Source organism: Ictalurus furcatus, chromosome 7, assembly GCF_023375685.1.
Source record: "Ictalurus furcatus strain D&B chromosome 7, Billie_1.0, whole genome shotgun sequence".
Lineage (NCBI taxonomy): Eukaryota > Metazoa > Chordata > Actinopteri > Siluriformes > Ictaluridae > Ictalurus > Ictalurus furcatus.
The window spans coordinates 322,673-348,460 of NC_071261.1; the positions used below are offsets into that span (position 1 = coordinate 322,673).

General features: G+C 45.0%; 1 protein-coding gene across 1 annotated transcript in view; it reads left to right on the forward strand.

Moving 5' to 3' along the window:
* lamc1 (laminin, gamma 1) overlaps positions 1–25,788 on the forward strand; it is an 81,357-nt gene that overhangs the window by 37,900 nt on the left and 17,669 nt on the right. The window contains exons 2-6 of the mRNA XM_053627947.1: positions 8,488–8,792; positions 15,188–15,318; positions 18,346–18,512; positions 23,498–23,686; positions 23,783–23,900. Of these exons, the coding sequence (XP_053483922.1) occupies positions 8,488–8,792; positions 15,188–15,318; positions 18,346–18,512; positions 23,498–23,686; positions 23,783–23,900 (910 nt within the window). The remainder of the gene's footprint in view (positions 1–8,487; positions 8,793–15,187; positions 15,319–18,345; positions 18,513–23,497; positions 23,687–23,782; positions 23,901–25,788) is intronic.

Genomic DNA, 25,788 nt, shown 5'->3' on the forward strand with positions numbered 1-25,788 from the left:
TTCTGGCACAGATCTCTTGTGTAGGCGGGGCTTAACAGTGATTTACTCTCATCGGCCAGTGAGGTTAGGATCCACTGATCCCTGACCAGGAAGTAGAGACTTCCGTGTCGTGAATTTTGGCGAGCGTTCAGGATGCGGTTCTCTGTATCGTTCTAGTGTTTGTACTTTGTAGTGGAAATGACTTACTTACGTATTCAGTGTTTTAATTCGTAAATAATACTTAAGGTTCGGGCGGTCTCATACGACTGTTTTGTTTTTGATATAGCATCACGCAGCGTCATCAACATCCTCCTCCTCCTCCTCAGCTGGACACAAGCTGTCAATCCAAATCTCACTAGCCAATCAGAGTAAATCGCTGTTAAGCCCCACCCACACGGGAGGGTTTTTGTCAGAATGGCGAGCGTAAACGAAAGCTCTGGCAGCGCATCAGTTTCGGTGTTTTTATTCTTTCTCGTTGGAGATTATTGTTTGTTTCTTGTAAAGCTACATTCAATGCTTTCTTGGTACAAATTTCATTCCATAGTATACTACAGCGATTTGCCAAGCATTACAATGTTATCACTTTGTGCTTTTTAACCGTTTATGGTCAACTGAATTGTTGTGGAACATCCCTGAGACGGGGTTACTCGGTAACAGCTGTGAACAGTTGTTCCGTTGACTTGTACAAAATGCTGCCACCGGAGACTCTACTTACAGGAAGCTTCACCGTATCAACAATTATGCGATTTTCTTAATTAGTTTATTATCAGGCCTCGATTATGTGAGCGTCCACCGTACGAGTCCCTGTGTACGAGTCGTTACTATAGAGACGATAGAGTATTAAAGCGAGCGCAGTAATATAAAGCCGGTGTGTGTTTGAGATTTGAGAATTCAGCACTGCTGTGGGAAAAGGGCAAATAGAAAATGATTACGGATCACTTTTAGGTGTCCCCAGGACAGAAAGACCTGCAGGTGCAGAGGTGGAAGCGTTTGTTTTAACCATAACATCTACGGTGTTTGACTCTTGGTGTGGCACACTTTGGCTTTCTTAGTCAAAGCATCAGTCAGAACAATCTCGTGCTGTTTAGTCTGACATTTATGTTGTTAGCATGGAGCAATCTCAACCACCACCACCACCACCATCATCATCATCCGCCAGTGGTTTTGTTTTTCTGCCTGCTGTTGATGGCAACAATGTTGTTTTTGTAAGATTTTCAAGTAAACATTGTGAATTCTAGCTAGCAAAGAGGCCCTGTGAGTTTTTGTCTGTTCTGATGATTTGTCGTCAGTTGTTTGCTTTAGCAGAGTTAGCTCAGGCTCACTCAGGCAAAGTTCACATCCATCACCTTCTGAAGGTCTCTGGCGGGATTTGAAGGTGACCTGAAAAGGCGTGAACTCCTTTATTATTTTCTTTTATTATTTGTCCACGCTCAAAGGAGTTTCTCAAATCAAAAAGGTGGGACTGACTTTTAAACTTGCGAGTGAAGGGGGAAAGACGCTAATGGGATTAGCGCTATCTTGTGTGGATCTTGGGGCTGGTCATGGGCTTAAGTAGAAGCTGAGATAACTATCCTTTGACAAGAATTTTTAATCTAGCTTGAAAAAAGGCTTTGTTTAAGCCAGTTCGTTTCCTGTGTCCGAGCTAGCGTTGTGCATCACACGCAAACCAGCGAGACTAGCATGTCATCTGATCTGATTTTCCAAATAGCACCACTTGTTCGCACCTTCTTTCAGACTGTGATTGATGGACATTCTGTAAGGACAAGCTCTCCATGTTTTAAATGAGTCTTTTGTGGCTTGAGCGAATGAATGAATGAATGTTTCTGGCACGTCTGTGGCTCCTTTGACTTCTAAACTACCATGTAGCACGCAAGAGCTCAATGAGGCTCTTATTGTTTTTTAATCACTTCGCTCAGATATTGTAGCAGAACACTGAAGGAGGAACAGCGCGGTTGTGTGGTCTGGTGTCGAAAGGCAGGAAAACACAATGACGCCTCGCATCTGATGCTCCAAGTGAGTTAAACATTCCAAGTCTGCAGTGGTTGAGTAATCACTAGTGTGGAAACATTTGCATGCAGTAGTAGCTTTCTGCACTTGCTTCCTAACTGAACAAACCATTCATGATGAATGAGGTTCCAAATACTCAGCTTGTGCGATTTGTTCACCAAATGGCCTGTTTAAACATTAAACATTAATCCGGACATCCATCATCAAAGGAGGGTTCTTTATCTGGCTCATTGGTTAAAAATAATCATCACTCTTATAGCTATTTGTTTTGTTTAAGAGCAGCATTGCTGTCTCTCAGCTCCGTGGCTCCTGAAGTCGGGTCATCTTCTTCCCATGTCTGCACGGGTTTCCTCTATCCAAGAAAAAGTACCAGTATGTGGACTGGCTAAGATGACTCGGGTGAAGTGTGTGTTCACGGTGCGTTGCGATGGACCCGAGGGTGTTCCCCTGTCACGCCCAGTGCTCCCAGAATAGACTTGGGATCCACCGCAACTCCAGTGAGGATAAGCAGTGACTCAAATTTTGAGGAGAGTTATAGAATCAAACAGATTTAATCCAAGCCTCACAATAACCTCCATGTTGAGCGAGGTCGTTTAATGTCCTGTTAAAGGGGTTCCTGCCTACAGCGAACAACATCCTCGCATATATTAACCGTCCATCACAACACGCTAATAATAGTAGTAATTAGGGGTAAGATGATTTTGGAACGGTTCTTAAGAAATAGTGTTTTATTTATTTTTAGCTGATAAACGTCTCGTCAGTGAAGGACAACTTTATATCTTATTTGCGTATCTTCTCATCAAAATAGGTAGAATATTATAAAGCCAAACAGTATGCAAACTGAAACGTGCGTCTCTGAGAAGTTGGTTGAGAATCCACCTGGACGTTTATACAGGACACTACTGAGGTGACGACTTTTCAGCAGTTCGGTCTCTGTGGTGGTTTGAGAGCTTTGCTTTCACAGGCATGTCCTTGATCACTTGGGCTGAGAGGCCTGTATTTATGGTCCGAGTATAAGCCTCAGCACGCTGCGTAACATTCTTCCCATGTTCTTTCAAGAGCACTTAAGCTCCACTAAAACCACACAGTGTTTGTTTTATTTGTTGTTTTTAAAAAAAAAAGATTTATATCATCTTCTCTGCTCCCCCTGTTGTGGACCGACTGCATTGGATCGCTTTAATGAGTATGTTTTGAAGACCACTTTTGGTATTTTGTCTCACGTTAAATTCAGCTCGTCTTCTATAACCAGTCTCTCATAGTCGATGTCATCCGCTTTCTTGTGCTCGTCAGCCTGCCCAGCTTCCCCCCCGTTTCCCCCCTGTTTCGCCCCTTTCCCCCCGTTTCCCCTGGCTGGCGTCACTCTGCTCTGTACAAGCACATTCCACCAGGGAACCAGAGACATGGTACAACCCCCAACTCTGTCTCTGACCTTATAGACACAGAACAAGTCATACAGTCGGGAGCTCAGAACCCGCGGCTCGTCCCAAAAGCGTTTATGTGAAGCTGAGTGAAGTGTCTCGTACTGTGTTTTGGATTTATCTAAAAGTTAAAAGGAACATAAAGTCTGCTTAGAGAAGACGAAACGCGTCACGTTGATCACGTCCGAATAGTATTATGGAAACGGATGATTTGTTTGCTTCCATTCAAAAATGATCTTGTATTGTCACATTCACTGATTTTTTAAAAAAAATAAAAATAATATTTGAACAGTCCCTTGTACCACAGCGCTTTTGTGCTCACGTTGGTCAGACGACGTTCCATGTAATGCAACCCTGATAGTATTTCCAGCTGTAATTGTAATGATCGCATCATATTAATAGTAACAGCTACATGACCCAAGACTAATAATAAACATAGTGTTGTCGTTTAACAGCGTCTAATTGTTGATGTAGTGACGTTTCCTGTAAGGAGAGTCTCCGGCGTCAGCAAGTTGTCTATGGAATGAAATGTATGCCAAAAAATATCGGACGCAACGTTTCAAGAAACGAACAAAAATATTCAACGAGAGCGAATAAAAACACTCTGAGACGGCAGACTCGGTGGGAAAAGCTTGACATGGTCGTCAGAGAGACAGCGTTCTTGAGCAGTTTACTAAGCTTAGATTTCACTAGTCATGGGTTATGAAGGCGCTGCCAGAGTTTTGAGCTCCACAAGTTTACGTTCGCCGTTCTGGCACAGATACTACGTGTGGGCGGGGCTTAACTGCGATTTACGCTCGTTGGCTAGTGAGATTTGGCTCCACAGCTCCCTGACCAGGAATTAGGGCTTCAGTGTGGTGCATTCTGGACGCGGTTCTCTGTATAGATGTAGTGTTTGTACTTTGTAGTGGAAATGACTTACTGACTCACTCACTCAGTCAGTGTATTGGTTCGTGATTAATATTTGAAGTTTGGGCGACACTCGAGCCGTCGATCCAAATCTCACTAGCCAATGAGAGCAAGTCGCTGTTAAGCCCCGCCCACACTAGAGGATCGTGCCAGAACGACGAACATAAACTTGCAGCGCGTACGTAACCCGTGATCAACGAAAACGAAGCTTAGGAAACTTAATGAAGACCGTGTTACACTTTAGTTTCAGAGGGGTTTAGATTCTTTCTCGTTGTATATTGTTCGTTTCTTGTAAAATTATGTTCAACGCTTCAGGCACAAATTTAATTCCATCGTTTTCCGTCATGGGAAAGCCTTCAGAACGAGCTTCCAGATTCTGTCATTTTTATTTGCTGTTATTAATGTTGAGAGATGGAAAAGAGAGGCTGGTGAGGGGCGGCTGTGTACGCTTACTGTAACGCAAGTGTTGCGGACGTTTCACAATATTAAACGCAACGAAAACTGTTTTTAAGCCACCGCTAGTGCTCAGTTCCAGTGAGGTTCAGGCCAGGATTTTCCCCTCAGGCTGGTTACTAGGTCCAAGCAACACCTATCGCTGCTTCCCGTGCAGCTGCAGTGGAGAACAGCACAGTCTTTTCTTTTTTTCTCTCTCTTCTTTTTACTGGTCTTGCTGTACTTCCAGCAGCTGTTCCAAAGGAAGTGATACATAGCTCTCAGGATACACAGTGTTTTCCGGCGCATTATGGAATATCAACAGTCAAGCGTGAACGTAAACGTTCCACGATACACGCCTGTAACATTTCAAAGTGTGAAACTGTCTGGCTGTATGCGTTGAGGCATTTTGAACCTAATTCAGTCTGCGAAGGCGTTTGAGTTGTAGAGAACCTTCTGACTGCTCTCTAAAACCGGCACCTGTTACTGAGGTGTCGCAGTGAGCGGGACAAAAGCAGGATGTTACCAGAGCTAAGTTCGGCGCTCACATCTCCGGCGGGGCATGACCCTGTCCTCGAACATGCCTCTGAGCTCCAGAACTGCTCCGCCGAGCACCTAGCGCTGAAGTTCTCTTTGTACTTGGCTCTGAAAGCGTTTTTCCACGCCGTGTTGCTCAGATGAAGGGCTTTTGTGTGTTAACTCGCAAAAAAATCATGTGCTGCCATGCCAGCAGATGCTCGTCTTGTTTTTTTCAAGGTCGCGTGAGTCGCTCTGAAATGTGTTTGTTTTTTTTTTGTCATGTGCTCCTAGAATTAGACGTTATGAAATTCGTACCACAACACTGGTAGAGTCTTGATTTTGATCGATTCGATTGGTCAGATGGGTCTAATATGGGTCTTATCGTTTCTATAGCAACGGCTCATTCACAGAGTTGTATGGTGGACCCTTTTCATAAAAATCATAATCATGTTAGTGGATGTTTTCTTGACATTTGTGGAAGGAGTCTCCAGTGTCAGCACTTTGTAACAGTCAGGAAGGTTCCCACCATCGGAGAGTCTTCAGTTCAGAGGTTTTTTGCGCTTTGGGGGTTTCTCAGTAACTGCCTTTTTTTTTTTTTTTGTCTTTTTAACTTCGAGACAGTAAACAGAGACGTTATGAAGAAAACGAAAGCCTGTAAGGTAGATGGCTCTGGTGAGTCTGCGTAGCTAGTACAGTAAAGTAAAAGAAGAATCGCTTGTTAAAGTTGCGACCCGGAGTCCAATCAGTGGAAACCAGTGAAACCATGGCAACTAGTGGGAAATAAGAGTGCTGTTAGTGTATCGTAATGCTGACGGTTCCTCCTCAAACCAGTCATCTGTAATAAAGCTGCTCAGAGGGTAATTCAGATAAAGGCTAAAGGTTGTGAGAAATACATAGCTGTCCCGCTGCCAACTATTTGTATAGAGTGGATTTTAAAGTCCAATTAGAAACGTGAGCACCTCCTGGATTAGTTCCTGCATTGTTGGAGCCTTGCTCTCGCTTTGTGTCAGCTTTTCACCCGGGTGTCTCGAGCGCTTTGACCGTCGTCTTTCCCCAAACACATTTCTAGTACTTTTCTGCTTTGTTCGTGAAGTGTTATATGATCTTCTGTTTTTTGAGAGCCACGGTTTGCCCACTTCATTCATACTGTGGTGCTAACACACAAAGCCCTGCATCCTGCCATTAAGACATTCCCTCCCTCGAGCTGAACCTTGTCCCTGGCAGTTCGACGTGTGTCTCTGAAATCAGCAAGGTTTTCACCACGGTAACCTTCACAATACAGTCAAAGGCACCGCCGATATCGGTCGATTCACAACACCTCCCCCCCATTCCCCCCACCCCCACCCCCACCCCCCCGGCCTCGACAAACTTCCTCCTCAGTCTTTTAGCCGCAGTGGATTCTGTTTGCTCTTTATATCTACATAGTTGGTTCTCCCTGCTAGCTTTTGCAGAATTGTTTGGAGAGCAAATTCTTCGCTAGGGCAAACACTGTCACCTCGCTCCCCGCCCCGGCCCTGTTGAAAGACGGTGTCATTTCCTTCACGCAAAATAAACGATGCCGTTCCATAAGGTTTCTGTTTGGCTTGCGGTGTAGCTGTGTGCTCATCCTCTCGAGCATGCCTGGCCTGCACAGGCTTGCTGAATACGTTCCTACATGCTGGAGGGCCTGGCAAGCCGCTTAAAGTTAGAACTGGGGGAATAATGCTCTGAGAGGATGGTGCGTTGGAAGAAGAAAATAATTAAGTTTTTGTACAATCTCGGCTCTCTGGGACCGCACGCTGACGCTTATTACGTGGGAGGGATGTAGTATGTCGTAACACTCTTTACTCGACTCTGCTTTTATAGAGAAAACACAAAGACTCTGTGTCTGTCATGAATGGATCAGTGTCCGTGTGACTCAGTGGGTTGTCCACTAATCACAAGGTTGGCGGTTTGACCCCCGACCCCTCCAAATGCCGAAGTGTCCATGGGCAAGACACTGAACCCTGGGGTGCTCCTGATGGCAGGCCTAGTGCCTTGCGTGGTAGCTCCGTTGCCATGGGTGTGTGTGTGAGGGTGTGTGAGTGTATGAGTGTATGTGGGTGTGTGAGTGGGTGGGTGTGTGTGTGTGAGGGGGTGAGTGGGTGAGTGGGTGTGGGTGAGAGGGGTTGAGTGGGTGGGTGTGTGTGAGTGGGGGTGTGTGTGAGGGTGAAACAGTGTAAAGTGCTCTGTAGAACCTCCAAGGTTAAAAGGTGCTATATACGTGCAGACCATTTACCATAACAACGCATAAAGTATAGATCTGCATGTTATAATTTAAATATATATAGTAATATACGTGTGTACATGTATGTGTGTATATATGCATGTTTATATTATATATATATATATATATATATATAAAATGAAAATAGATACCGCAATGCACACGATATTTTAATTATATGCTCATATCGCTCGGTGTTAGACTGTAGTTACAGTTAAAATCTCCACATGTCGTTGGTTTGTTTTCCTGTAATCGCTCATCCTGAAGCGTTTTGATGTAATTCAGCCGTGTCCTAACTCCAACCTTGACGAGTACGCCTGCACACGCGTGCGTGACGAGGCGGATTGGGTCGAGTCTCATGCTCCTGCTTCAGCAGAGCATCTCGGTTGAGGGGTACACCTGAGACCGGGATCTCGCAGGACCGAAATACAGTAGCAGGAGAGACTTTGCTCTCGTTAACTCTCGTGCACGCGGGGGCGGGCGGCCGAGTCCGAATTAAGCGTATTAAGTGTTTGTATGGCGCTTTCATTTATCATGGTGGATTACAAATACTTCTTTATTTACCTTTTGACAAGTAAATGCAAATGAGTTCGCCTTAAAAAAAAAAAAGAAATGTACATACGCAAACGTTAATAACAGCAGTTGGGATCGGTCAAGGGCGTCCGCCAGAGCGGCGGGGATTGTTCAGAATTCCTCCGGGAGCAGGCGGGAATGGGAAGAATATGTTCCTTTTGGAGGAACGCTGCTCTGGACAGCTTGGAGTTTGAGAACCGGTCATCCGGCGCGCCGCATTTCCTTGCTGCTGTATATTTGTATGTCTGTATGTCTGAACACTCCGTCCTAAGTCCCGTTTCTAACCGGAGATGGCGAATGAACTGAACGTACCGTGTCTTTTCTGTTTATTTACTCGTTGCTTACTACACTGCAGTTCCTGATCTTTTCGGGGGGTTTTTTTGTGTTCTTTTTTAAATTTCGCAGGAAAGGCCTTCGACATCACCTACGTGCGTCTGAAGTTCCACACCAGCCGCCCGGAGAGCTTCGTCATCTACAAGCGCACGCGCGAGGACGGCCCGTGGATCCCGTACCAGTACTACAGCGGCTCGTGCGAGAAAACCTACGGCAAGGTGAACCGAGGCTTCATCCGCACCGGCGAGGACGAGCAGCAGGCGCTCTGCACGGACGAGTTCAGCGACATCTCGCCGCTCACCGGAGGAAACGTGGCCTTCTCTACGCTCGAGGGACGTCCCAGCGCATACAACTTCGACCACAGCCCGGTGCTTCAGGTAGAGACGCGTCATCAAAGTTTCACATTAAGTCCAGCTTCAGCGTTAGCATCGTCGGTAGCAGCGGTTTTGCTCACTTTGTATGTGTCCAGCTCCGACTAGCGTTCCTTCAGTGCGAGTTTTGGAAAACGGAGAAGCGTTTGTCACGTATACATTACGGCACAGGGAAATTCTCTGCTTTAAGTATTCCAGCTTGTTAGCATGCAGGGGTCAGAGCGCAGGGTCGGCCGTCGTACGCCGCCCCTGGAGCAGATATGGTTAAGGGCCTCGCTCAAGGGCCCAGCAGTGGCAGCCTGGCGGTGTTGGGGCTCGAACCCCAAACATTCTGGCCAGAGCCTTAACCACTCAACCACCACCTCCCTCACGCCCTCACTCCCCCTGTTATTAGACATAACAGTAACAAACACACCTTCACACCCTCACTCACTCCCTCACACCCTCCCTCACTCACTCCCTCACTCACTCCCTCACACCCTCCCTCACTCACTCCCTCACTCACTCCCTCACTCACTCCCTCACTCACTCCCTCACGCCCTCACTCCCCCTGTTATTAGACATAACAGTAACAAACACACCTTCACACCCTCACTCACTCCCTCACACCCTCCCTCACTCACTCCCTCACTCACTCCCTCACTCACTCCCTCACTCACTCCCTCACGCCCTCACTCCCCCTGTTATTAGACATAACAGTAACAAACACACCTTCACACCCTCACTCACTCCCTCACACCCTCCCTCACTCACTCCCTCACTCACTCCCTCACTCACTCCCTCACACCCTCACGCCCTCACTCCCCCTGTTATTAGACATAACAGTAACAAACACACCTTCACACCCTCACTCACTGCCTCACTCCCTCACACACTCCCTCACTCACTCCCTCACTCACTCCCTCACACCCTCCCTCACTCACTCCCTCACTCACTCCCTCACACCCTCCCTCACTCACTCCCTCACTCACTCCCTCACACCCTCACTCACTCCCTCACGCCCTCACTCCCCCTGTTATTAGACATAACAGTAACAAACACACCTTCACACCCTCACTCACTCCCTCACTCCCTCACACCCTCCCTCACTCACACCCTCACTCACTCCCTCACGCCCTCACGCCCTCACGCCCTCACTCCCCCGTTATTAGACATAACAGTAACAAACACACCCTCACTCTCTCACTCACTCCCTCACACCCTCACTCACTATTTCACACCCTCACTCACTCCTTCACTCCCTCACTCCCCCTGTTATTAGACATAACAGTAACAAACACTCCCTCACTCTCTCACTCACTCCCTCACACCCTCACTCAATCCTTCACTCACACCCTCACTCACTCCCTCACGCCCTCACTCCCCCTGTTATTAGACATAACAGTAACAAACACACCTTCACACCCTCACTCACTCCCTCACTCCCTCACACCCTCACTCACTCCCTCACGCCCTCACGCCCTCACGCCCTCACTCCCCCGTTATTAGACATAACAGTAACAAACACACCCTCACTCTCTCACTCACTCCCTCACACCCTCACTCACTATTTCACACCCTCACTCACTCCTTCACTCCCTCACTCCCCCTGTTATTAGACATAACAGTAACAAACACTCCCTCACTCTCTCACTCACTCCCTCACACCCTCACTCAATCCTTCACTCACACCCTCACTCACTCCCTCACTCCCTCACTCCCCCTGTTATTAGACATAACAGTAACAAACACACCTTCACACCCTCACTCACTCCCTCACTCCCTCACACCCTCACTCACTCCCTCACTCACTCCCTCACGCCCTCACGCCCTCACTCCCCCTGTTATTAGACATAACAGTAACAAACACACCTTCACTCCCTCACTCACTCCCTCACTCACTCCCTCACTCCCTCACTCCCTCACTCACTCCCTCACACCCTCACTCACTCCCTCACTCACTCCCTCACTCCCTCACACCCTCACTCACTCCCTCACTCCCTCACTCACTCCCTCACTCCCTCACACCCTCACTCACTCCCTCACTCACTCCCTCACGCCCTCACTCCCCCTGTTATTAGACATAACAGTAACAAACACACCTTCACTCCCTCACTCACTCCCTCACACCCTCACTCACTCCCTCACTCACTCCCTCACGCCCTCACTCCCCCTGTTATTAGACATAACAGTAACAAACACACCTTCACACCCTCACTCACTCCCTCACTCCCTCACACCCTCACTCACGCCCTCACTCCCCCTGTTATTAGACATAACAGTAACAAACACACCTTCACACGCTCACTCACTCCCTCACTCCCTCACACCCTCACTCACTCCCTCACGCCCTCACTCCCTCACGCCCTCACTCCCCCTGTTATTAGACATAACAGTAACAAACACACCTTCACACCCTCACTCACTCCCTCACACCCTCACTCACTCCCTCACTCACACCCTCACGCCCTCACTCCCCCTGTTATTAGACATAACAGTAACAAACACACCTTCCCTCACACCCTCACTCACTCCCTCACACCCTCACTCCCCCTGTTATTAGACATAACAGTAACAAACACACCTTCCCTCACACCCTCACTCACTCCCTCACACCCTCACTCCCCCTGTTATTAGACATAACAGTAACAAACACACCTTCCCTCACACCCTCACTCACTCCCTCACACCCTCACTCCCCCTGTTATTAGACATAACAGTAACAAACACACCTTCACACCCTCACTCACTCCCTCACACCCTCACTCCCCCTGTTATTAGACATAACAGTAACAAACACACCTTCACACCCTCACTCACTCCCTCACTCCCTCACACCTTCCCTCACTCCCTCACTCACTCCCTCACTCACTCCCTCACTCCCTCACTCCCCCTGTTATTAGACATAACAGTAACAAACACACCCTCACTCTCTCACTCACTCCCTCACACCCTCACTCACTCCCTCACACCCTCACTCAATCCTTCACTCACACCCTCACTCACTCCTTCACTCCCTCACTCCCTCACTCCCCATTATTAGACATAACAGTAACAAACACACCCTCACTCTCTCACTCACTCCCTCACACCCTCACTCACTCCTTCACACCCTCACTCACTCCTTCACTCCCTCACTCACTCCTTCACACCCTCACTCACTCCTTCACTCCCTCACTCCCCCTGTTATTAGACATAACAGTAACAAACACACCCTCACTCTCTCACTCACTCCCTCACACCCTCACTCACTCCCTCACACCCTCACTCAATCCTTCACTCACACCCTCACTCACTCCTTCACTCCCTCACTCCCTCACTCCCCCTGTTATTAGACATAACAGTAACAAACACACCCTCACTCACTCCCTCACTCACTCCCTCACTCACTCCCTCACACCCTCACTCACTCCTTCACTCTCACTCACTCCTTCACACCCTCACTCACTCCCTCACTCACTCCCTAACACCCTCACTCACTCCCTCACACCCTCACACCCTCACTCCCCCTGTTATTAGACATAACAGTAACAAACACACCCTCACTCTCTCACTCACTCCCTCACTCACTCCTTCACACCCTCACTCCCTCACTCACTCCTTCACTCTCTCACTCACTCCTTCACTCCCACTCACTCCTTCACACCCTCACTCTCTCACTCACTCCTTCACTCCTTCACACCCTCACTCACTCCTTCACTCGTCAGCAGTGTGTACTTTTCCAGCTCTTGAGTTTGCTATATGAAACTGTTTTTGCTAGGCAGATTGCAGATTGCAGAACTTCAGCCTGTTGTAGCACAGGATAGATTGCTTGCGTGGACTTTGAGAATAAATGTTTCCAGGGTTGCTTTTTTTATTTTTTTAAAAAAAATAAGAAAGAAAAAAAAAAAATTAAATAAAAAACTTTCCTGGAGGACATCCTCCTCTGGCTGATACTGGCAGAGAGAGAGAGTGAGTTATCAAACACTGTCTGACAATGACTAATAAAACAGTGGAAGCTACAAGTACTAAGGTGCACTCCTAAACACGCTTACACACAGACGCGTGCGCGCAGACACACACACACACACACACACACACACCCCGTTATACTCTGAATGCAAGCATTAATTTAAATTCACTGATATCATGGCAAGATAAAAAGATTTATTAAAAGCATGAACATGTGAATAATTATGAGTGACATGAGGCTACATGTATCTGACAGGACGCGGGCTGAATGGAGATGATGGAGTAACATTAGGAGGTAGTTTATAACACTGCAGTGGGTTAGCGTTTAACAAATACCTGTCTATCGCTAACATTACATGGAGCATATCGTTAGCTGGTTTCACGACCACAATGCAGCTGCCTCAAACAAACATAATACAGGACCGTCTTTCAGGTGCTTCGCCAAATTCCAGGTGTTTCCTCACTTTGTTTGAAATGAACGATAGCATCAGTTGCACACCGGCATCCGATGCTAGCTTTGCTCTCAACGAGCTATCCTATCTTTGCCTCTCAATGAGTCGGGGCGGAGCTAAACTTCTGTAGTTTTTCCCGTGTGCTTGTTTCTACGTTTTTTCAGACTAAAACACTTGCGCGTATTTGCTGCCATCTTCAGTTCCGGAAGAATTGCAACCGTCGGTACCTTCATTAATAACGGTACCCACGCTACTGCAGAAAAACAAGTACCGTCACGTTTTAAGAACGTTGGTACCGAAGTATCGGTTCTCGTGACATCCCTAAAACCTACGTAGGTTAGTACAGGAAGTGAGTCTGGAATCACTAACGACTCGTTTCAGCTGTTCAGAATCAGTTCCTTCTTTTGGGAGTCGATAACTCCGTTTGTCCTGCACGTTGATTTTTGAAACTTTGCAGATGTTTTACATTCACAAACAGCTACGTATATAACACACTACATGAAAGGTGAGATTTGAAAAAACATAACGGGTGCACTTTAAGGTGTAGTTGGGGTTGGGCATCTGTTGAGACCTGGCAACACTGCACATTGACATGTAACTATCCATTATGGCTGTTATACTTGATAATCAGATGTCCCTCGAGAAGCAGGGCTTAGACTCCCTTTTGTTGAACCTGGTTTCCTCGGTAGAATATTTGAACACTCCGTCTGCTGAGACGCTTTCCCTCAGTCTATTTAAACCCGGTGACGGAGGTGAGAGCAGTGAGTCAGCTAGTCGTCTGGTTGTGAACACATCTGATGTTTGGGGAGTGCGGGCAGGATTTGCTGAGGGAGTAGAATCGGGCACGGACTGGCGATAAGAGAAGCTCCCACTATATCCATGTGCACGTGTACATGTAGGAGATATCCCTGATGTTTCCATGACAGACTCGTCTACCGTTCACCGGTCACTTCCAGGAGTTGCAGCACGTTGCGAGCTGACGCCTCCAGTTTTCCCACCCTGGCTCTGATTACACTTGGCAGCATGCGGTCACAGCTGGAAAGCGTTTGTACGTCTGCTCGCCGTTTGGACGTCCAGTGCGAGCCAGATGTGCTCGCGAACTATGCGTGACTAAAGCGCGAAACTTCGCCAGAAGTCGTTTGACATTATCAAATTTTGCGAGGCTGAGACTTTATCGGACGTGTCTTTATCTGTAGCCGAGCAGTTAGTTTTTGTCTTGCGGCACAGGTTTAAAGAGCTTTAACCGTTTATTTCTAACACATTAAATTGATGTGGTGACTTGTTTATTTTATACTGACCTACACACATGTATTACTTTATGCTCAGCTATTGTGCTGAGATTACTGCTAATCATTAGACGTTCTAGTGGGTCAAACCGTGTGTGTGTGTGTGAGAGAGGGAGAGATTTTGGCAGCCTGCCTGAGCAGGAACATGCACTGAATCACAGCTGTGTGCTATGGATAACGTGTCAGAAAGGCTTGAGGGTTTTCTGCAGCTCTTTGCCAGCTGGGCTTTACACGTTACAGATTTTTCTCATGCTTAGATTCGTGAAGGCCTTCCTAGGACTTTTTTATTTCTTTTTTTGCACCTGAAAGCTTATCGCAGATCCATATCCTAGGGGAAGTGTTCTCGCTGCACTAATATGGCTTTAAATCCGACATTCATCCATAATCGTACGTAAACACAGATCATTTAAAATCTTCCATGAGGTTACTCATTTTGGTCTCTCAGTATCACCAGATATATGCAGTCAACATTGTGTTCCACATGTGTACTAAATCCAGATGTTGGAAGTACGGTGTTTTCTTTCCGCTCCTCTATCTCCATACCACGTTCTTACCGTTCCTGGGTCGCCACAAACCATCTGTATCTTCAGTTTACTTTTGTCTAGCGACTCACTGTTATATATATACACAAACACACACACACACACACACACACACACACACAGGAGGTTAAGAAACTGTACTTTGCTTTGTCTGTGAAAGTGTCTTGCTGAAGCGTTCTTCTGTTTTGCAGGATTGGGTGACTGCGACAGACATCAAAGTGACCCTGAACAGGCTGAACACGTTCGGAGACGAAGTGTTCAATGACCCCAAGGTCCTGAAGTCATACTACTACGCCATCTCCGACTTCGCCGTCGGAGGAAGGTGAGCGCTTTGTAATGAAAATCAGTGCATCGTTACTGTGAATCTGCAACAGTTTCTTTTCACACGCTGTTCCTGATATTGACTGACTGATTTTATTTCTTTCTTTTCAAACTTGTTGCGTCTGTCACACCAATCCAAATCGAGGAAGTTGTCTAAACACAGAAATTCTTTCAACGCTCTAGACAAGCACTTTCAACCCCTCCCCACACTGCCCCCCGCCAAAAAAACCAAAACAACAAAAAAAAACGGACTCGAATTTGACAAAAACGAAGCCGAGCTCTTTTCATCCAAGTTCGAACAAGTGCAGGAGCGGTGATGTAAACGTTGAGCTGAAGTGTAGAGCACGCTGCCAACCTGTGGACACTAGCACAGGTTCCTAGAGATGTGACTCCTGAATCACATCCAGGTTTCGCTGCACGGCTCAGAGCCTGGAATGAGCTGTTTAAATTTTAAAAAAAAATAAATAAAATTCTTTATGGGATCAGACTAGTGTTTAGAGCGTGTTAAGCAACGATTCCTCCGCCCCGCATCGTGTCTTTTCACCGTAATGTGTTTGAAATGTCGATCAGATTTCCAGGACACAGCCCACGTTCCTGACATTCCTGCACTGCCGTGCGGGATTACAAGGCAGAGGGAGGAGAGCGGGGCCGACCGGGCCTATGTGCGTATAAGAGCCAGAGGAGTTGTTTAATCTCGCCGGTCCACAGACCCCCAAACCCCCAGCATCTAATAACGCACAGGGCTTCCTCAGGGTGTTAGGGTTTGAAAAGGGCTTAACATTCAAAAGTATTTTCTGAGCTCGAAAGTCCAGAAGACTGCTACACAGACCATGATAACATGAGCCGTTCTAAAAATTCAAACACTAAACATGATGGAAAAACCATTTAGTGCTGGTGTGTAATAAGTAGAGGTCGACCGATAGTGGACGTTACCGTTATGGATAACCAAGCTGGGGGCGGTACCTGCCGATAACCGATTAATCACCCGATTAGTTTTTAAAATTTACAAACAAATATAACACATTTAAAAAAAAAAAAACAAACAAATAAAACACTACAAATAACACAATAGAGTTTGTCAGCGATAGTTTTTATTTCGCCTCTAGAGGCCGCTCTCGTACCGTATAACGACAGCGGACCCTTCTTAGCTGCTCCCGCAACGGACGCAACCGGGGAAAGACCTATCGGTGTGGATTTAGCTCGTCTTGAATAGTACATAAGCATGCAATTTCAGACACAACACGAGTTTGTTTCGTAGAGTCAGATAGTCGGGGAAATGTGTCCATTTTTATTAAGTAAAATAGCACGTATTGATTTAAACAAGGCTTCTCCGGATGTGACTTCCAGTAACCTTTCAAAATAGCAGCACACAGAATGGATCTTTTGATATTTGTAATATTGCGACGAGTTTCTCTCATGACCCCATTTGTAAATCAAGGACACGCGGGATCGTGACCCCTAATTTGGGAACCCCTGAAGTAGATGGTAGTATTTTGAAAAAGCTCAGCGGTGAGGTAACTGTATGATCGTACACCGTGAGTAACCCCGAGAGCAACCTTTCAGCGGAAAAACAAAACAGCAGCATTTCTTTCCAGAAAGTTTGGCAGAGCGTCTGGTTACCACTGGAGGTGTGCATCGGGAACAGGACGAGAAAGTAGTGTGAGTGGGAGGTTTCAGGGACGGCTCGGATATGAGGCTCAGACAACGTGCGCTGGTCCTTAGTGACTGCCTGGTCAGGTTTGCAGTGCTTTCGATTACGCTACGAGTTTGTTTATATTTTGGGAAATAGGAGCAGCTAAATTTATTACTCAATATCTCCAGCAGGTCCAAACAAAAATAATAACACTGCAGAATTCAAAATGTGACTTTCATGCACGAGTGATGTAGCTGAGGTTGAGGAACTGCCAGAGCCAGAATTCACACACCGTGAAGCACCCCATGATGACAATGCTTGGATTCCAACTCCAGCTGTTTTTTTTCTTTCCCCTCCAGGGTTTATCGAGACATAGTGGCAGGGTTTGTAGTTAACTGAAAAAAACACATCAACTTTTTTTTAAGGCCACGCCCACTTCTGGTCTAAATTCAAATATTTGAAGCACTAAACAAATGATTATGGTGTTGCGTGACACCCCGGCTTTCTTGATTCTTCACGGACTTTAATTATAACACCGCTACAATTCAGAATGCTTTGACAGCCGAACACGACCTGCACGCTTTCTCTGTTCCTTCCGTCACGTTTTCCATAAGGCTTTGCCAAGAAACACCTGAGACAATAGCCGAGAGGCGACTAGCCGCACAAGTCCTCTCTTGTTCGGCGGAGCCCCTCGTCAAAGTGTCTGCAGGAGAATGTTCCTGCCGCCTCGTGCTTGAGCAGTGGCCAGGAGCACAAACGAAGCATTGTGCCACGACAGACTGCTTCTAAACGGCTGCGGTAGAGTTGACCATTTGATTTGGTAATCGTGACTGTTGTTATCCTCTCTGGAGGGTCCTTTTAACATTTAAGTAGATAATAAGATTGCATCAGATGTTCAGTTACTGTATTTAGCATGCAAGTTGAAGTTTTGGAAGTGTTTTGGGGGTTTTTTTTTTGTGCTTTCGGCAACATGTGTATTAGAAAGAAATCCTCTTCAAACAGTGGAATTTGTTCAGACAGCCCTACCTGAGACTGTTTAAAGGGGGCCTGTTAGTGCAGAGCTCTTTATTCATGTAAAGAAGACAATATGCCGCTGCTCTCGGTGAGAGATTCAAAGGTCGGACCTATAAAGACAAGTCATTAGGCACAACAAAGGCGTGGTGACATAGTGATAGGCTCCGTAAACAGTCGGTGTGTTCGCTGTTTGAACAGTTCACTGTTTTGTGACATGCGTCATTCCACTCTTGTCTCACAGCCTTGCCTCTATATTAAACCCAAAACACAGACAGGATGTGTATACACACCGCGAGTGTGCTTTATCATAGTGCTATAGAATATGGTATAGAGTTTGTGTGTGTGTGTGTGACCACCTGCTTTTTTTTCTCGCCCCTCCAGGTGCAAATGTAACGGTCATGCCAGCGAGTGTGTGAAGAACGAGTACAGCAAGCTGGTGTGTAACTGCAAGCACAACACAGAGGGTGATGACTGCAACGTGTGTAAGCGCTTCTATAACGACCGCCCATGGAGAAGAGCCACCTCTGACAGTGCCAACGAGTGTCTGCGTGAGTGCCAACTCCTATGTAACGCTTTCTTCACTGGACCGTGCAGTACGGCATGGTGCGGGTACCGACCCGAATCCAGAACTGTCCATACTTTTCTCAGTACACAATGGTATCTGTGAAAGGAGGAGGGGTTCCTCACATGGAAACAAGTGTTGGACACGAGAAGTAAAATCCTTCTGCTTCATAGAGGTGACATTATAGTGGGGTTATAGTCGCTTTAGAGGGGCTTTCTAAAAGACAGTGGTGTTACAGTGACAGTATAGTAGCATAATGGCATTATAGTGGCACATAGTGACACAGTGTAGTAATTTCTTTATACTGAGGTTATAGTGACATTATAGTAACGTTATACTGTTGACGTTATAGTGGCATATAGTCATATTATAGTAGGCGTGATATAGTGGCGTTATAGTGGTGATATAGTGACATGGTGGTGTTATAGTGACATTATAGTGGTGATGTAGTAGCGTTATAGTGGTGATATGGTGGCGAAATAGTGGCGTTATGGTGGCGAAATAGTGGTGTTATAGTGGTGATATGGTGGCGATATAGTGATATGGTGGTAATATAGTGGTGATATAGTGATATAGTGGTCTAATAGTGATATTGTGGCATTGTAGTGGTGATATAGTGATATGGTGGCATTGTAGTGGTGATATGGTGTCTATATAGTGGTGATATATTGATATGGTGGCATTGTAGTGGTGATATGGTGGTGATATAGTGGTGATATAGGGATATGGTGGTGATGTAGTGGTGATATAGTGAAAAGGTGGCGATATAGTCGTGATATAGTGGCCATATAGTGATATGGTGGTGATATAGTGGTGATATGGTGGCGATATAGTGGTGATATAGTGATATGGTGGTGATATAGTGGTGATATAGTGAAAAGGTGGCGATATAGTCGTGATATAGTGGCCATATAGTGATATGGTGGCGATATAGTGGTGATATGGTGGCGATATAGTGGTCATATAGTGATATGGTGGTGATGTAGTGGTGATATAGTGAAAAGGTGGCGATATAGTGGTGATATTGTGATATGGTGGCATTGTAGTGGCGATATGGTGGTGATATAGTGGTAATATAGTGGTGATATAGTGATATGGTAGTGATATAGTGGTCTAATAGTGATATGGTGGCATTGTAGTGGTGATATAGTGATATGGTGGCATTATAGTGCTGATATGGTGGCTATATAGTGGTGATATAGTGATATGGTGGCTATATAGTGGTGATATTGTGATATGGTGGCATTGTAGTGGTGATATGGTGGTGATATAGTGGTGATATAGGGATATGGTGGCGATATAGTCGCGATATAGTGGCCATATAGTGATATGGTGGCGATATAGTGGTGATATGGTGGCGATATAGTGGTCATATAGTGATATGGTGGTGATATAGTGGTCATATAGTGATATGGTGGCGATATAGTGGTGATATGGTGGCGATATAGTGGTCATATAGTGATATGGTGGCGATGTAGTGGTGATATGGTGGCGATATAGTGGTCATATAGTGATATGGTGGCGATGTAGTGGTGATATGGTGGTGATATAGTGGTGATATGGTGGCGATATAGTGGTCATATAGTGATATGGTGGCGATATAGTGGTGATATGGTGGCGATATAGTGGTCATATAGTGATATGGTGGCGATATAGTGGTGATATGGTGGCGATATAGTGGTGATATAGTGATATGGTGGTGATATAGTGGTGATATGGTGGCGATATAGTGGTCATATAGTGATATGGTGGCGATATAGTGGTGATATGGTGGCGATATAGTGGTCATATAGTGATATGGTGGCGATATAGTGGTGATATGGTGGCGATATAGTGGTCATATAGTGATATGGTGGCGATATAGTGGTGATATGGTGGCGATATAGTGGTCATATAGTGATATGGTGGTGATATAGTGGTGATATGGTGGCGATATAGTGGTCATATAGTGATATGGTGGCAATATAGTGGTGATATGGTGGCGATATAGTGGTGATATGGTGGCGATATAGTGGTCATATAGTGATATGGTGGCGATATAGTGGTGATATGGTGGCGATATAGTGGTGATATGGTGGCGATATAGTGGTGATATAGTGATATGGTGGCGATATAGTGGTGATATGGTGGCGATATAGTGGTCATATAGTGATATGGTGGCGATATAGTGGTGATATGGTGGCGATATAGTGGTCATATAGTGATATGGTGGCGATATAGTGGTGATATGGTGGCGATATAGTGGTCATATAGTGATATGGTGGCGATATAGTGGTGATATAGTGATGGTGTCGATATAGTGGTGATATAGTGATATGGTGGCAATATAGTAGTGATATGGTGGCGATATAGTGGTGATATGGTGGCGATATAGTGGTCATATAGTGATATGGTGGCGATATAGTGGTGATATAGTGATGGTGTCGATATAGTGGTGATATAGTGATATGGTGGCAATATAGTAGTGATATGGTGGCGATATAGTGGTCATATAGTGATATGGTGGCGATATAGTGGTGATATAGTGATGGTGTCAATATAGTGGTGATATAGTGATATGGTGGCAATATAGTAGTGATATGGTGGCGATATAGTGGTCATATAGTGATATGGTGGCGATATAGTGGTGATATAGTGATGGTGTCGATATAGTGGTGATATAGTGATGGTGTCGATATAGTGGTGATATAGTGATATGGTGGCAATATAGTGGTGATATAGTGATATGGTGGCAATATAGTAGTGATATGGTGGCGATATAGTGGTCATATAGTGATATGGTGGCGATATAGTGGTGATATAGTGATGGTGTCGATATAGTGGTGATATAGTGATATGGTGGTGATATAGTGGTGATATGGTGGCGATATAGTGGTGATATAGTGATATGGTGGCGATATAGTGGTGATATGGTGGCGATATAGTGGTCATATAGTGATATGGTGGCGATATAGTGGTGATATAGTGATGGTGTCGATATAGTGGTGATATAGTGATATGGTGGCAATATAGTAGTGATATGGTGGCGATATAGTGGTGATATGGTGGCGATATAGTGGTCATATAGTGATATGGTGGCGATATAGTGGTGATATAGTGATGGTGTCAATATAGTGGTGATATAGTGATATGGTGGCAATATAGTAGTGATATGGTGGCGATATAGTGGTCATATAGTGATATGGTGGCGATATAGTGGTGATATAGTGATGGTGTCAATATAGTGGTGATATAGTGATATGGTGGCAATATAGTAGTGATATGGTGGCGATATAGTGGTCATATAGTGATATGGTGGCGATATAGTGGTGATATAGTGATGGTGTCGATATAGTGGTGATATAGTGATATGGTGGCAATATAGTGGTGATATAGTGATATGGTGGCGATATAGTGGTGATATGGTGGCAATATAGTAGTGATATGGTGGCGATATAGTGGTCATATAGTGGTGATATAGTGATATGGTGGCGTTATAGTGGTGATATAGTGATGGTGTCGATATAGTGGTGATATAGTGATGGTGTCGATATAGTGGTGATATAGTGATATGGTGGCGATATAGTGGTGATATGGTGGCGTTAGAGTGGCATATAGTGACGTTATAGTGGTGGTGGTGATATAGTGGCATTATAGTGGTGACATAGCGGTGATAATCATAGTAGTGACATTATAGTAGCATTTTGGAGGCATATAGTGGTGTTATAATATCAATATCAGCAACTATAATGCCTCTAAAATGTTATCATTATGATATAGTGGCATACAGTCACAGTGTTGTAATGGCTTTATTGTGATGTTATAGTGGCATTATAATGGCTTTACGGTCATGTTATAGTGATGTTATAGTGGCATTATAATGGCTTTACGGTCATGTTATAGTGATGTTATAGTGGCATTAAATTGAGGTTATAGTGACTTTTTAGTGGTGATGTTATAGAGGCTTTATACTGGTGACAGTGACATAGTAGCATGTGTGGTATTATAGTGTCATGGTGACATTGTGAAATCATAGTAGTGACATAGTAGCATTATAGAGGCATATAGTGATATAGTGGTGTTATAATGACATTGTGATGTTATAGTGCCATGTAGTGACATTGTAGTGGTTATAGTGATTTTATAGTGGCACACAGTGATAGGTTGCCATTATAGTGGCATTATAATGACTTTTAATGAAGTTTTAGTGACATAGTGGTGTGTCAAAGACATTATAGTGGCATACTGACGATGTAGTGGTGTCACTGTGGTGTTATAGTGATATAGTAGGGGCACTATTCTGGCATTATTGTGATTTTATAGGTGCAGCATTAAAGTGGCATTGTAGTGGCATTACAGTGAAGACATGGCGGTATTATTGTGGTGTTATAGTGAGAAACTGGCATTACAGTGACGTTATAGTGGCCTTATAGCGCAGTGGAAACCGATAATCAATTTATTTTGCTTATGTCCAGACGATTTCCTGCTTTTACTCCCATAAAATCCTTTACAGTCATGGAATGAGGAGGTAAATGGACAGTTAATGCTTTAAAAAAAATGTTTTTTATTTAACTGACCATACAAGCAGGCATTTCCTAGAAATGCATGACTAATGCACACATGTGAGCATGGAGTGTCCCAGAGCACAGTGCTCCCACACCCTGTCTCTCGCCTCCTCTGTCTGTCTCTCTCTCTCTGTCTCTCTCTCTCTCTCTCTCAGAGGAAGCCTGCTTATCTCCAAGCAGCTCCTTCTCCTTTCACATCACTGCGTTCATCAGGATGCACAAACTCCTGACTGATCCTGGAACAGTGGTATTATTCTGTGATATAAATGAAATTGTTCCGCGTTCGTGACACACATACGACGCTTATGCTAGAATTTCCACATTAATTACCTGTGACGTTTCACTTTATTTATTGCCTGAAAAGCTGCGAGATTTCAGGAATCCTTATTTCTTTTGTGTAAACCTTGAACGCGAACGTGTGTTTCAGCATGCAACTGCAATGGCAAGAGCGGCGAATGCTACTTCGACCCGGCTCTGTACCGCGCCACGGGTCACGGAGGTCACTGCCGCAACTGCGCCGACAACACGGATGGACCCAACTGCGAGCGCTGCCTGGACAACTACTACAGAGTGGGTTCAGGCCAGCGCTGCCTGCCCTGCAGCTGTAACCCTGTTGGTGAGGGATGACACAGGACTGTGTGTATGTGTTTGAGAGAGAGAGAGAGAAAACGTCTGAGCGTGTGTCTTTTCTTCTCTCTCTTCCCCTCTTCAGGTTCTCAAAGCACTCAGTGTGACAACACAGGTCGTTGTAGCTGCAAACCGGGTGTCATGGGAGATAAGTGTGACCGCTGCCAGCCCGGATTCCACTCGCTGACCGAGGCAGGCTGCAGGTACACTTTAACCCTTCACCGCATGGTGTTGCCATATGGCAGCAATGAATTTATCTCCATTGTTGGGTAATAATATAAAACTATTATTTTCCTATTTAACTGGAAAAAGTGGGCTTTAACTTTGACATGACATTTAAAAAAAAAAAATGCCATGTCACATGACCAGGAAGCACTTTCTTTTCTGCACTCACATGGCATGGTCATCAAAGGGCTCTCAAAATATGATTAATTGAATCATTTAGGCAAAGCTACTTAAAGGAAAACTTGAAACACTATCTGAGTAAACATTTACCTTTTTTTTGGTCATTTAAACAAGTTTGTATATTTTGAGTATTTTGTATAGTGAAATGTAGTGTATGTGCGTTCATGAATTCAAACAGGCCTACATAGCACAAAAAGACACTAGGCTTCTCTTATAGTATTTATTCATTATTTTTCACATTCAAAGTAAGAATCTATTGTAATTTCAGACATTTTCAGAATTTTATGTTTCAAGAGAAAGAATGAAGAATTCATGAACTTTTTACAACTGTAATTCCTTTCTCGAAGGCAAAAAAACTCGAGTCGGGAAAATGCCATAATCGGAAATGTAATCTCATACGTTTCGTGTTACTTTTGACTGTATCATACTTAGCCTCAAATTTAGCCTATTACCTGAAGAAACTTAAAAATTCAACATAGAAGCAAATACTCACATCTGCAAACCCAGTTGGAGATGAAAAAAAGACACCAGCCGTGAGTGAGAAGAAGCAAGGGTCCAGATTTATTGGTTCCGTTCCACCACACGAGATCCACACCGACGAGAATTCTCAGAAGTGATCTGACACCCGGAGCTCAAGCTCCAGTATTTATACTGTATTTACACAGTAGATAACCAATATGTTTTAATAAGACTATGATATCAATACCAATAGGGTTAAAAAAAAGAGCTCATCTACATTACCATGGTGTGTTGAAAGAGGCCTTTCCAATTTACCATTATAAATGGCTCCTCATGGTTCTCTCTTAAAATTAAGGCCCTCATTTACACCATGCCTGACCCCTCCTCGCGAGACAAGAATCTTCCCCATCTGAATTATGAGTAAGTTTCTTTGACATTTTTCTGTATTTCTGGTTTATAATTTACTTTCATATTTGCTCTATATCTCTATTTTATATATAGTTATACTGCTTATATATCAATATAAGCAATATGATATCATTATATTATTCTTCTAATATCCTACATATCCTACTACTCCTTTTTTTTATTCTTATAAAGTTATAATGCTATGTGTGTGTGTTTATGTTATGTCTGCACGCCCGTCCTTGACTGTGTAAGAGTGTGTGTGTTAGCTATGTGTGTGCGTTTCTCTTTCTCTGTGACTAATAAACCATAGTGTGTTCATCTTAAAATGTGAATCCAGTTCGTCAATATCCGCCTAATACCGCTTCTGCTTCTGTGTGTCTAGGTGCCCGTCTTTTTTCATTCTCTCCTTTACTGGAGGGGGTGGACTTGGATCTAAACACACGTTATCAGCTTGCGCATCTCACTGCTGGCATCATGGTGCTACTTGACATTCTTCGCAGCATCCCCTCTGGAAATGGAAATTCCCCCCCTCTCAGATACAGAATCCACCCCGTGAATGTGTGTATTGACGCCTCTACACAGACAGACCCTCCGCCTGACCCTCCCTCCAGCTCCCAGTCCGAGGACGACACCGCCTTCTCTGATCTGGGCTCTGACCACTCTTCCCTCTTCTCACCTGTCAGTCCGCCCCACTCTCAGTGGTCTCCTTATTTCACCCTTGCTGGCTATCCCATGTCCCCAGGACACACCCCATTTTCTTCCCCCTACCGCTCTCCTCAAGATTATACACCCACCAGTCCTGTGAATTTTCAATAAAAT